This window comes from Sparus aurata, chromosome 24 (genome assembly GCF_900880675.1).
Source record: "Sparus aurata chromosome 24, fSpaAur1.1, whole genome shotgun sequence".
Lineage (NCBI taxonomy): Eukaryota > Metazoa > Chordata > Actinopteri > Spariformes > Sparidae > Sparus > Sparus aurata.
In genome coordinates, this window is record NC_044210.1 from 20,521,799 (window position 1) to 20,535,347 (window position 13,549).

Here is a 13,549-nt window from a genome sequence, read left to right on the forward strand (position 1 = left end):
GCTGCAGCCCCCTCAGCACCTCCAGCTCCCGCATCCAGGCGAACAGCTGCTCTCCAGCCGCGTTTAGTGCGTCAGACAGCGGGAGAGCGGCGGCTCGTCTCGGCCTCCTCCACAGGCTGATTCAGGCAGGAGAAGCTGCCTTCAGTCATCAGTAAGTGGAGCTACACAGTGACAACCACTCTGTGTTCACACACTGACCAACTCACTCCACTTCTACTCTCATTACACCGAGTCATTAAAGTGTAAAACATTTCAAATGTCCGTTAAATTACCTTTAAACGGAGAGAAGAAGCTGCTGCGTCAGAGGATCAGTGAAAGTGAAAGTTAACTGTAAACCGGAAACAGCAGGGGGCGGGGCTTGATGACGCAAAGACGTATATGTAGTTATTTAAAGTGTATTGATGAGTGTTGTTCAGCACATTGATCCCAACAGTGATGAGTTCAATACAAACCTTCATGCTTCATATTAATGTGGATGGAAGTTCTGTGTTAAAGTGACAAACTGCAGCAAACAGAGCAGTTTATGATCCACACCTACTGTGTGACTCAACACACACACAATCAGTCACACACACTCAAAGTCCACATCAGGTTCAGCCCGTGGCCCGGTTCTGGAACTCCCTCTTTGTGATGTGAGCGTCCAATCAGAAGGAAGGAAAACAGACTTCTTTGTGTTTTTGTGTTGAGAAACAAATGATGAAATAAGCCGTCAGTGTTTCACTTCCTGGTTCTGGATCGTCACCAGCAGCTGTTTCTAAACCTCTATATTCCTTTTGTTCAACAGCAGCTTTGTAAACTATTTAAAGCATTTATTTGATCCATCCATCGCTCAGACTTACAGAAATATCAACTCTTTTCATTCCTACAATATATTTCATGTCTTAAGTGTCATTAACTCCACTAAAGTCCAACAACGTTGAGGTTCTTGTACTGGAACATTTCCACGTTGTGCTCCTTTAAACTTGCAGTCAGTGACATTATTGAAGAAGGCAGATAAAGATAGAATGTTTTCCTTGTTGTGCAGGGTCAGGGTTGTTACGTGGGGTTCCACTGCGCCCACGCTGCAGGAAACGCCCAGCTGAAGCTGCACGACTGGGGGGTGGACTTCACCTGCTGGTGCTCCTACAAGGTGAGCTGACAGGAAGAGTCCTCCACATGTCATTCATATGAGAGTTCAGGTATACAGTGTGTATATGACTGACCATTGTCTGCTCTCACTGTCTGAACTCAGCTGCTGCAGCTCCACTCTCACTGGGTTTAATGGGGCCATCTTTGCTTCTGCTATCTACTTCTTCCATAGAAATCTGTGCTGCAGGTCCAAACTCTTCCTTCACTGATGTTCTGAAAATAACACCTTTCATACTTTTCACTGGCCGTCACATGAAGTAGTTTGATTTCACAGCTGGATGTTTGTACTGTGTTGACTTCAAGCTTCTCTTTCTTTCTTTGAGCCGCTCAGAAATGAGGAGCAGAACAGGAGAGGTGCATGATGGGAGTCTGAGTCCAGCCTGTTCTGACCAGGTGAGACACGGGAGGTGCATGATGGGAGTCTGAGTCCAGCCTGTTCTCACCAGGTGACACAGGAGAGGTGCATGATGGGAGTCTGAGTCCAGCAGCAGCAGCAGAACAGGAAGTCAGCAGCAGGTTCTGCAGCAGTGAAACAGTCAGAAGCAGCTGTGACGTCACGTCTCTCCTGTCGTCTGCACAGTAACTGAAGTCGTTAATGAAGAGAGGAAGTACAGTCAGCCTCTCGGAGAAGACAGCTATAGCCTCTTTTATTTCTTGGTTAGATGTTATGACTTCTCGCATTTGAGTAGAGACATCCGTTCTCAATAAGCGTATGGCCGCTAAAATATTAGCCTCTTCATCTTAAATTATCTACCATAAGCTCCACCAAACGGCCGGTCACTGGAAACTGCTCCAGTGAGCTTAAAACCCTCAAATTTGGTTTTATCAATATTAGATCACTGTCAACCAAAGCCTTACTGATTAATAATTTGATCACTGAGCATAAGCTGGACATGATTGGTTTATGTGAAACATGGCTGAAACCTAATACCTTTCTGCCATTAAATGAAGCCTCTCCTCTTGACTATAACTACGCCCATGTTGCTCGGGCCTCTAAACAGGGGGGAGGTGTAGCTCTAATCTACAAATCTATTCTCAGCCTAAGCTCCAACCAAGATATTAAATTTACTTCATTTGAGGCTCTGGTTTTAAAACCATCCTCATCAAATAGTAACAGCCTTGTCCAGGGAACAGGCTTTCACCTGGTTGTACTGTACAGACCTCCAGGGCCGTACTCCCAGTTCCTAGAAGAATTTGGTGAATTTATTGCAGATCTTGTGACTCGTTCAGATAAAATCCTAATCATTGGGGATTTCAATATCCACTTAAATAAGCCCTCTGACCCTCTAGGGAAAGCTTTTTTGAGACTTCTTGATATTTCCAACTTTATTCAGCTTGTCCATGAACCCACTCATTCCAGTGGAAACACTCTGGATTTGATAATTTCCCATGGACTTGATGTGTCAGCCCTGAACGTCGCTTCTGTCTCCTCTGCTGTGTCGGACCACTTTCTCATTACATTTGAAGCGTCATTAGCCTGTCCCTATGTCCATGACACAAATGTTGTTACTTCTCATCGTATCAACCCGGCAATCACAGCGACGCTCAGTGATAAAGTGCCCGGGGTCCTGGCTCCCTTTGCGACTGTGACAAAACCTGTGGAAAGCCTCACGAATGAAGTGAATTCCATACTTGTTTCGCTCCTGGACTCTGTGGCACCAGTCTCTACCAGGACAAGACGACCAAAGAAATCTACTCCCTGGTTTACTGACGAAACCCGAGATCTCGAGCAGGCCTGCAGGAAAATGGAACGAGCGTGGCGTAAATCCAAACTGGAGGTTTTTCATCTTGCCTGGCATGATAGTGTACTAAACTATAAGCGTGCTCTAAATACTGCTAGAACTGCATATTTCTCCAGCCTAATAAACAATAATAAACACAATCCTAGATTTCTCTTTAACACTGTGGCTAAACTTACTCAAAAACCACAGTCGGTGAGCTGTGCACCCTTTAATGCAAATGATTTCTTAGATTTCTTTTGCAATAAAATTGATGAGATCAGAATTAAAATTAACTCATCATCTCTGGCTTCCTCGTCAAACCTTGTCAAAAAACATCCTGCTGCCGATTCTGAGTTAGTCTCAGCTCTAAACACTTTTGAAATTATCCCCCTTGAGATACTGTCTAAAATTGTCTCATCCTCTAAACCTACTACCTGCGTCCTGGACCCCTTTCAGACAAAACTGTTTAAAGAACTATGGCCAGCACTGGGACCTACAATGTTAAATATTGTTAACTCATCTCTCATGACTGGTGTTGTCCCTTCTAGTTTTAAGTCTGCTGTGGTTCAGCCTCTACTTAAGAAACCGCACCTCGACCCAGGATCACTAAACAACTATCGACCAGTATCCAACCTTCCCTTCTTCTCGAAAGTCTTAGAAAGAGTCGTGTCCCAACAACTTCCAGGCTACCTACTCAATAATAATCTCCTGGAACCTTTTCAGTCAGCGTTCAGAGCCTGTCACTCCACTGAAACCGCCCTTACTAAAGTGGTAAATGACATTCTACTTACCTTAGACTCTAACTCGACCTCAGTGCTCATGTTACTGGATCTCAGCGCTGCATTTGATACTATAGATCATGGCATACTGTCAGACAGACTTGAAAGTCAATTTGGCATCTCTGGCCTGACAGCCTGGCTAAAATCGTACCTGTCCGAAAGAACACAATGTGTTTCCTACAATGGTACGTCATCAATTTTTACTGCTGTGAAGTATGGAGTTCCCCAGGGCTCTGTTCTGGGCCCTTTGCTCTTCTCTTTATATATTTCACCTCTCGGCCAAATGATTCGGAGCTATGGAATACATTTCCACTGCTATGCGGACGACACTCAGCTGTATGTGCCCTTAAAAGCTGATGACAAATCGCAAATCATGAAGCTAGAGGCCTGCCTATATGCAGTGAAGAAGTGGATGTCAGAAAACGTCCTGCTCCTAAATTCGGAAAAAACTGAGATGCTGGTCATCGCCCCCGCCAAACAGAGACACCATGTTGATCAGGTGACTGTAACTCTCGACAACTGTTATTTCTCAAAGCTCAACCGTCAAGAATCTAGGTGTTACTTTTGATTCTACACTCTCCTTTGATCAACACATCAAAGAAATTACCAAGATCGCCTTCTACCACCTGCGCAATATAGCTAAAATTAGGTCCTTCCTGTCCACTGAGGACGCACAGATCCTGATTCAGGCCTTTGTTTCGTCTAGGCTTGATTACTGCAATGCCTTATTTTCAGGTCTTCCACACGAGAGCACCAAAAGTCTTCAAATGGTTCAGAATGCTGCAGCCAGAGTCTTAACACGTACAAGAAAATTTGATCATATTACACCAATCTTAGCATCTCTGCACTGGCTCCCAGTACATCTAAGATCAGACTTTAAGGTGCTGCTGATGACATACAAAACTGTACACGGCCTTGCCCCGTTGTACATGTCAGATCTCATTAATACATATATTCCAACTCGGGCATTACGCTCTCAAACTTCAGGGCTCCTGCTGGTTCCCAGGATCAAGAAGAAGTCAGCTGGCTGCAGGGCTTTCTCCTATCGGGCTGCTTTCCTCTGGAATAACCTCCCAGCTGACATCAGACAATCTGGCTCTGTTGACGCCTTTAAATCTAAACTCAAAACTCACTTCTTCGATTTATCCTTTAATTAGCCCTGATATCAACTGTAAGCTTCTTCAGTGGGTCGGTGTCAGTCTCAATGAGTTCCTATACTACTAGAGTTACACTGTGCTGCCGACGAGAAACAATCTGTTTATTCTGATAAATATTGCATTTCTCTAACCTTTGTTTTTGTTTTCTGTTCCCACAAGCTGCAAGCTGTGTCACTCTCTATAGCTTTCTCCTCCCCTCCTCTTCTCTCTCCTCCTCCTCTTCCTCCTCCTCCCCTCTTTCTTTCAGGCTCCCTTCTGATGGACCACGGGCCCCTGGGACCATCTACTGTTTCCGGGCTCCTGCTGCCTTGAAATACTGACTGATCTGGATCGTCACACCCCGGGCTCTGCTGGATCATTGCTCTCCTCTGCTTCACTATCTCCTCATATCTTTATTTCTGTTAAACCTTGATGCCTCTCTCCGTCTATTACTAATGATCTTGTGTGTCCTGCCCTCTTCCAGGTCAACATGGTGGACAGGAGGTCGTCTGGCTCGGGCTCCACTTGGTGATGCCTCGTCCTGCTCGGTCGTCTCCTGGTTCCACTAACATTGCATAACTTGTATCAGATCTTCTGTTGATGTAACTGTAAACTGTGAATTGTTGCTCTTTTCTGTACACGCAACATCTATTGCATGTCTGTCCGTCCTGGAAGAGGGATCCTCCTCTGTGGCTCTTCCTGAGGTTTCTTCCATTGTTTTTTTTACCCTGTTAAAAGGTTTTTTTTCCATCAACATGTGAAGTTTTTCCTCACTCGAATCGAGGGTCTAAGGACAGAGGATGTTGTTCACTGTACAGATTGTAAAGCCCACTGAGGCAATGTGATTGTGATTTTGGGCTATATAAATAAAATTGATTTGATTTGATTTGATCTACCTGGCCGCTAGCGCTAGCATTAGCATCTTCCTCGTCCTCTCCGTCCAGCGAGGTGCGGTCTGTGTTGGCCTCGTTAGCATCGTCGACTTCACCCGCTTTCCTTGTTTTATTCTGCGTGGGTTTGGCATTTTCGTAGACAAAGTTGTAGTAAAGTCAGTACAGGGGCAAGCGTGAACAGTTGAGTGACTCTATAGCGAAATGGAATAGAAAATATGAGCCCGTTAGGTCAGAGCTCTAAATCCCGCTGCTGCTCAGGTAGACGCCATAACCGGAAGTCCTCTGTTAATCTTTAGATTGGAGAAACCAAATGATTGCTCTGCTGCACATTTCTTCATGTTATAGGTTCTGTGGAGTGAAGCAGCTGAGTGAGATCAGATGCTGCTGTTGTTGATAGCTGAGGTTCAGGGATCAAATCCCAGCTGATCTGTGGGGATGTTTTCATCTTTAAAGCATTTGAAGGCCTTTTTGATGGGACAGCTCAGCAGAATCCTTGTTTCCTCTGAGGATTGAACTCACAACCTGAGAACTTGTGCTCAGTCTTCTTCCTTGTTGAGCTCTTTGTCCTGAGCTGCTTCACCTTCATGAGGACTTTTCACTTGTTCTTTGTGATAACAGACTCCAGAGTCAAAGCTTTGGGATCTGTTTTTATATGAATCATTATTTAGAGAGATGATGACTGACAGGATCTTTGTTTTCACACTGACAGTCAGAAATGTGCTTCATCACAATCTGGACTGTAAAAAGAAAAACTGTCAGTATAAAACACACACACACACACTCCTCCTCACCTGTGGGGGCCTCATACCTGCCCTACAGCTCAGAAGTACCTGATCCAGACTCCTCCTCCTCTTCCTGACTCCTCCCACACAGTCCTGTCTGATGCTTCCTGCCAGTTTCAGTGATTCTTCAGTGTACAGTGGTCCAGCCTTCAGCTCATCATCACCACTTCCTGTCTCCTGTTCCCGTACCTGCCCAGGTGATCCTGATGCTGCCTCCCTTTGCCCTCTCTGTCTCACCTCTCTTGCCACATTTGCTTGGTTTTCCCCCAGACGACACTCTTCACCTGCAGCCTCACTGATGCTCACTTCCATTTCTATCCTTCCTTTCCTTAGCGCCCTCTTTGCTAACTCACCTGCCCTCTCATTATTCCCCCTCAGCCCTCCATGCTGGTTCCACATCAATCTAAGCGGACCTCCTCTGTTCACTCTTCTTGTAAGTGACTGAAGAACTTCATATCAAACGTCCTGACGGCCGTTGGAATGACTGACTGATTTCAAGCTGCCAGAAGCGATGAAGACTGTGAGCCCATCAGTACCTTGTTGTGTCTGGACTCTTCCACCATCTGAACTCCAGCAACACTGCAGCATCTCCAGCGTGTTTCATGTTCTTCTGTTTCTCCCAGTTCCCTTTGCTGGTTCAGCCGCCCCAAATCCTGCCACTGCTGTCTCAGGTTCTGTAGCTCCATCTGTATATATCAGCATAGAATCACTGTTACATGATATTTAACAGCACTTACCAAGTTTGTCTGTTGGAGCTTTTCCTTTTCTGTTCAGCAGTCTGTTTGTGGCCACCCAGTCAACCATGGTGGTGATGGTCTGTGGACACACCACTGTGGGGCTTCTCCTCACTGCTAAGACTCCCAGTTCATCTGCCACATCATTCCCCACTCTTCCCATTCTCCCAGCACTCCTGCACAACTTGTTTTGTGGGGTGAGAATCACTGTGTCCCTGCAAATGTGGCCAGTAATTCCCCATCAGCTGCTTCCTCCTCAGCCCCAGTGGCATCTCTCCATCTCTACCTGTACAGCAGCAGGTACTGGAGGTGTTTTAAAGCCCCACTGCAAACTCTCAGTGCCTGAATCACATCCAGCTTCTTCACATGAGACCTGGCAGGCAGCTGATCCAGAGGCAATACTGCCATAATCACACACACACACACACACAGATCTAATCACAGCCACAGAGATTCTTCTCAGTGCCCAGCAACCTGTCAGACATCTCAACACCTCCATGACTTGTTTCTTTCATTCTGCCAATATGAGCTGCTGGCCGTGTTAGCCGTGAATCAAACACTGCTCCCAAACTCTTTGTGAGTGGTTCCCACACATCCTTAGTTTCATTCCTTCCTCTCTTGTTTTCCTGCTGAAATAAAGTGTCTGGGTTTTCTCCTCAGAGAAGCGGCAGCCCGATCACAACCCCACTCCACCAGCTCATCAACAGCCCCTGGCACTTTGACAATGACATGCGCCACATTCCTTCCTCTTTTCCACGAGGCCCCATCATCATCCACAGAGAGTGAGCTGCCTGTATCTGCTGCTACTTTAGAGAACACGGATGATCATGGATCATCATAGTGAAGAGTAACGGACTGATCACACCACCTCCAGGAGTCTCATTCTCAGCTGCACACTGATCTGATCAATGTGATCCAACTGGTACCTGTATTTTCCTTCCACACAGAGAAGAAGAAATCCTTTATCCAATGAAAAGCCCTCCCTCCCTCCCCTCCCTCTCACAGCCATGTTGCACAGCTTTATTAACAATCCTTCCTTCCACATCATGTCAAAGGCTTGTTCAGCATCAACAAACACTCAACTACTGGCTCTTTATTTGCCTTCTTCTCTCAGTTTGCAGCCTCATCACTGCATCCATTGTGTTTCTTCCTTTTCTAAAAGCACTTTGATAATCAGTGCCAGCAGCAGCAGCAGCAGCAGCAGCAGCAGCAGCAGCAGCAGCATTTCTCTCTTGTCAGGATCATATGATAACCTCTGTGTTATCATCCTCTATACACATGTGATGTTAGTGCTGTTGGTGTGTAGCTGGTGAAGGGCTGTGAAGGATCCTCTCCAGGTTTTCTTCCAGGAATCACTGCTGCCTCTTTCTTTCCATGCACTTGCTAATCTTCCCTCTTTCCATATGTTGGTATAAAGTTGCAGCAGCTTTGATAACGCTCCTTCCTCCAGGTGTTTTAGCCTCACATAGCAAATCCTATCTATCCCAGGAGAGGTTGGTTCTGATGTATTGATGGCCCTCGTCATGTCTGCCAATGTAAAGGCTTCATCATCACTTGCTTCACCTGTTTCTTCCCTCCTGTCTAACACACCTGGACACTGACTCATTGTGCTTCCTCTCTTTCTAGAGTCATGTCTAATGCTGACTCAGCACCTGCAGTAATGTTCACCCTGGTTCCTCTGCCATCATTCAAACACACCAAATTCCTTTCATCCATCACTTCTCCAGCTGTTTCCCACCTGCGTCTCTCTGTGTCTGTGTGTGTGTGTGTGGCTACAGGTGGCTGATCAGGTGCACTGCAGTGGCCCCGCCCCCGGAATGTACCATTTCTGTGGGTGGGGGAGTGTGATTCTCTTTGAGCACATCTAGTTCCAATGCCTCAGTCAGTTGACTGATTGAATCAATGAAAGCTTTATTGTCATGTGGTTTCTCTCTGAGGTCCAGTTAGTAACATCTCCTCCCAGTAAAAGGTCAGAACCTCACAAAGTCCAGCTTGTGTCTTACAGCCTTCCTTCCCCACATTCACTGTCCAACACTTGGACACTCATCAAGCAGATATTCTACCATCAATAAAAGTCGTCCCAGGAGAATTCATTTCAGGCCTTTATTTCAAGTGACAGAAAACACAAAGCTCAGTATGAAATCAATCCAAAGTGCAAACAGCTCCCAATGAGCTTTTTTTACGCTTCACTTCAACAAGTTCCAGCCTGAAGAAGTTCAGGACGACATTTCAGCTCAAAACATGTTGAGAAAACAGTCAATAAAAAGTGCAAATGAATATGTGCTTCTTTTCTTTGACTTGTCTTCCTGAGAGGAATGGGCATGTGATGGTCCTGCCACTGATTTCAATCTGGGCTGAATGGAGTCGCTGCCGTTCTCATGCAGATCTGTAGGTGTTCACCTGTGAGCCTGGAACCACACTCGTTCTTCATATTGTTGACGGTGGGTGGAAAAAGCCCACTGGCAGCCGTCAGCGGGTCCAAACGTGGTCCAGGTGTGCAGCGCTGCTTTGGTTAGAGCATGAAAACAGTGTGCAGCAGCCAGAAAGCAGCAGGTCAGTGGCCTCTAAATGCTCTTCATGCATCACTTCCTCACAGATCAATGAGCTCCAGCTGCAGAGATCCCACATGAGCCCACCTCAACGTCTGTGTCGCCTCCTTTGAAAAGTTCTGTCATCCAACGGGCCGCTGAATGGTTCCGGCCCTGCAGCTTTAACTGGAGCTCATGAAGGTGTGATGTGATGTCAGCCGACACAGCAACCGTCTCCATGTTGTGAATGAAAGAGGTGAAAGCAGGTGAGCATCATCCCAGATGGTCTAGTAGACCATCTGGGATGATGCTCACCTGCTTCTAAAAGCAGCTTTCACCTCTTTCATTCTTCCTGCCTGAGTATTTTCAAAGTAAAAGTCATCAAACTGCTGCAAACGTGTCACATGTGTTGTCAGAATTCACAACAGTAGAAAGACTGAAAACAATAAATAACATGAAGTGAAGAGCAGAAAAACACCACGTCAGCACAATGAGACACTTTAATGAATATATACATCATAATACACACTTGTTTGTTTGGTATTCTAATCAGCTGTTAATATTCTGTTTCTGTAATAAAACATCCATCTGTTTATTATGTCACCATGGAAACCATCAGATGAGTTTATGAACACCATCACAGGTTTTTGTTTCTTCTCATCACGGTTATAAAAACACATAAAACAAGCAGAAACATCAACATGTGAGTGACACACATCTTGTTAAATAAAGCTTCACAGACGTTTGATTTCACGTCCTGAATGTTTTTCAGCTCAAAGTGTTGAAATATAAAAAGTGAAGTGGTATGGAAAGTATGACACGTGTGTTATTTTCAGAACATCAGTAAAGGACAGAGTAAAATAAGATATTTAGATGTTCTGTAGATACGGGTCGCTCCACACCGACTGACCCAGGACCTGCCAGCTCATGTCACACATTCTTTTTAAAGACATTTGTGTTGAAACTTTGCTTCAATTCATGACAACTTGGAACATCCAAATAGTTGTTTTGTCCTGAAATGATTGAGTTGAAAGAGTCAAAGTTGAAAACTCAACCACAAGTTCAAAAGTATTTGGAGTTCAGCTGCACGATCACATTCAGTTCATTGAAGTTTCTACATGAAGTGTTCTGGAGAAGCGGGAAAAGTTCTGGATTGTGGGTGAGTTGGCTGGTTGGAACGACCCATAATCACTACATGACTTATTGATTCACACACATATTGAAGCATTGAACAGATTTGGTGAGAACTTAAAGCGTCGAACAAAAGAAATGAAGAGAAAATGAATGATTGAATGTGAGTGTTAAACAAATGAGTCACATACAGATTGATGAGAGTCGTCAGGACAGAAGATCTCTGAGTCCCACTGATTCTGTGCTGCCACCTGCTTTCATTTCACCATCAATTCATGTCTCAGCAAACTGTTACACTCATTCTCTTTTGCTTTTAGGATTTATTTCTTCCTTCTCTCAAAGAAAACATGTTTCAGCTTCAAGAAGATTAAAAAAAAACCTCTTTTATCCTGAAAGGAGTCAGAATAATGAAATAAAAAGAGGAGTTGAAGTTGTGCTCGCTGTGCTGCAATCACACAGAATAATACTTGTTTCACATATTTTCTAAAATCAAGTCAAAGTTTTTGTTCTTCACTGGATTTCTGCTGCCAGGAAAGAAAGTTTAAAGGAGCAGTCTGTAGTTTAGTGGAAGAAACAACAAGGAGCAGACAAAGATCTTCATCAGCTGATCAACAAACTAAAGAAACAAACTCTCTTTGTTTTCATGACTGAAGAAACAAAGTGACCTTAAAGGACAACACACTTTATACTGTTTCACTGGGTTTATATGTGGCGGACCCTGCCACCTCTCTGGCTTCAAACAGTGTTCTGTTGGAACAAAATGTCTTCTTACCTCATTAATATTGTAAATATTTGATGTTGTTATATTGAGCTACTTTATCAGAGGAGAAACATTTCAGTGATGCTGTGCGACATCTTTCAGTCTGATTATAAACTCGTCAGCTGATGGTTTCACAAACAAAGTCAGATTGAAACTAAAGGGAATCATTTGTACAAGTTTTGGACTCTTTGCTCTGAACATCAACGTTCAGAAGCATCAAACATGAGCTCAAATCTCTTCAGCACTTGTTTCAAAACTTCATGAGGACAGTTTAGTTTGTGATGTGTGAAAGTGTTTCAGTATTTCATCCGGCTCTCAGACTTCCAAACATCTTCAGCCAACCGGCTCAGACAGAGAAAGACTTTTCTCACAGCTGTTTAGTTTGACGGACCAGATTCAAATCCAACAAACGTCCTGAAAATACAGCCGGACTTCAACAGCCACAAAACACTGAGAGAAACACAATGATTGTCATTCAAATGTGTTTTCTTCTCATAGAATAATCAGACAGAAATGAAGAGATGTTGTGCAGTTTCTGACTCTGTCACTACGGACAGAATTACATGTGTTAACCAACACCATCAAACTTTTAGTTTCATCATTAGAAACACATGAAACAAGTCAGAGTGTTTCAGGTGGAGTGTCGAGTACATTTGATCAGATTTTACTGTCCATTTACAACTTTGTTCACAATGATTCTTTACAATTAAAGCTGCAGACGACTCAATGTTTTCTCTTTCTTACATTTCACTAATAGTTGTGGATTTTATTGGAACAAGAGCCAGAATTCAAAACAACACATGACAGAAAGTACAAGTCAACGCAATTTAATCCACAATTTAATGGAAGAAGAAGTTTCAAATGGAAATGAAGAATCTTTTCAATCACTTTGAATCATTTTGTACAAAGTTGACTGATGAATTTATTCCAAGAAGCTGAAAGATTGATGTGACTGTGATCCTGTACAGACTCAACTGTTCAGCACTGACAATGTTTCTGTGACAGGAGGAGACTCTGCACACTAAACACCACACAGACGCACTGAGGAGAACCAGAACTGGACCAGAGACCCAAATCCAGGATAAAGAGGTTCAGTGAATGTGGTGTTGAAGGTGTGGAGGTGGATCAGTGAGTCAGAGGAGACTCTGTAGAAGGACAGAGTGCCAGCAGGACAGTCCACATACACTGCTACTCTACCAGAGGAGGAGGAAGAGGAGGAGGAGGAAGAGGAGGAGGAGGAGGGGAGGAGGAGGAGGAGGGGAGGGGGAGGAGGAGGAGATGAGCGTTTCTCTGTTATTGTGGCTGACATAATAACGACCATCATCATAGCACCACAGACTCCAGGACTGATCATTCCGTCCAAACCCACAGTCTTTACTGCCTCCTCTCCTTCTGATTCTTCTGTAACTCACTGATATAGAAACTCTTCCTCTCCACTCGACCTCCCAGTAACAGCGACCAGTCAGACCAGTTCTACACAGCAGCTGAGGCCATAAGTCAAACCTCTCTGGATGATCAGGATATGACTGATCCTCCTCCACACGTGTCATCTTCCTGTTGTTGTCAGACAGTTTGATGTCTCTGCTGACTGTGTTTGTGTCGACTGTGAGCTCACAGGAATCTGATGGAGAGAAAAAGACACAACACAGCTGCAGTTATTAATGTGTCATCATCAGTGTGATGATGACATCACAGATGTGAATGAGTGATGTCACAGTGTTTTGATGAATGACAGTAAAAAGACACTCACACTTCCTCAGACCTGGTGTCAACCATCGGACTCCAGCAGGCTCCACCCTGAAAGGAGGAGGGGGGTCAGAGCAGCACATCCTCTTTCAGCATGCAAACATGGACATGACATGACTCTCATACACAGAAACACAATCTGTCCATCAGGCTGCTTCTCCCTGTTCTCCCTGAACCTCTTCACCTCTGCCACTCTCCTCACACACTGAGA

At 44.6% G+C, this 13,549-nt stretch overlaps 1 protein-coding gene across 1 annotated transcript; it reads left to right on the forward strand.

The window, feature by feature from the left end:
• Nucleotides 1-1,461: 1,461 nt before the first annotated feature.
• Nucleotides 1,462-7,959, forward strand: LOC115576546 (uncharacterized). Its single transcript, XM_030409075.1, has 3 exons — nucleotides 1,462-1,521; nucleotides 1,860-2,714; nucleotides 7,834-7,959. Exons 1-3 carry the CDS (start codon nucleotides 1,462-1,464, stop codon nucleotides 7,957-7,959), a joined length of 1,041 nt encoding a protein of 346 aa, XP_030264935.1.
• The last annotated feature ends 5,590 nt before the right edge of the window (nucleotides 7,960-13,549 follow it).

Bases quoted from the DNA above. Each gene is read 5' to 3' on its own strand.
- LOC115576546 (XM_030409075.1), top strand. From the start codon at position 1,462: ATGAGGAGCAGAACAGGAGAGGTGCATGATGGGAGTCTGAGTCCAGCC. The intron at 1,522-1,859 runs GTGAGACACGGG...CTAAAATATTAG, and splicing joins GTCCAGCCTGTTCTGACCAG to CCTCTTCATCTTAAATTATC. The intron at 2,715-7,833 runs GTGACAAAACCT...TTTTCTCCTCAG, and splicing joins TCCTGGCTCCCTTTGCGACT to AGAAGCGGCAGCCCGATCAC.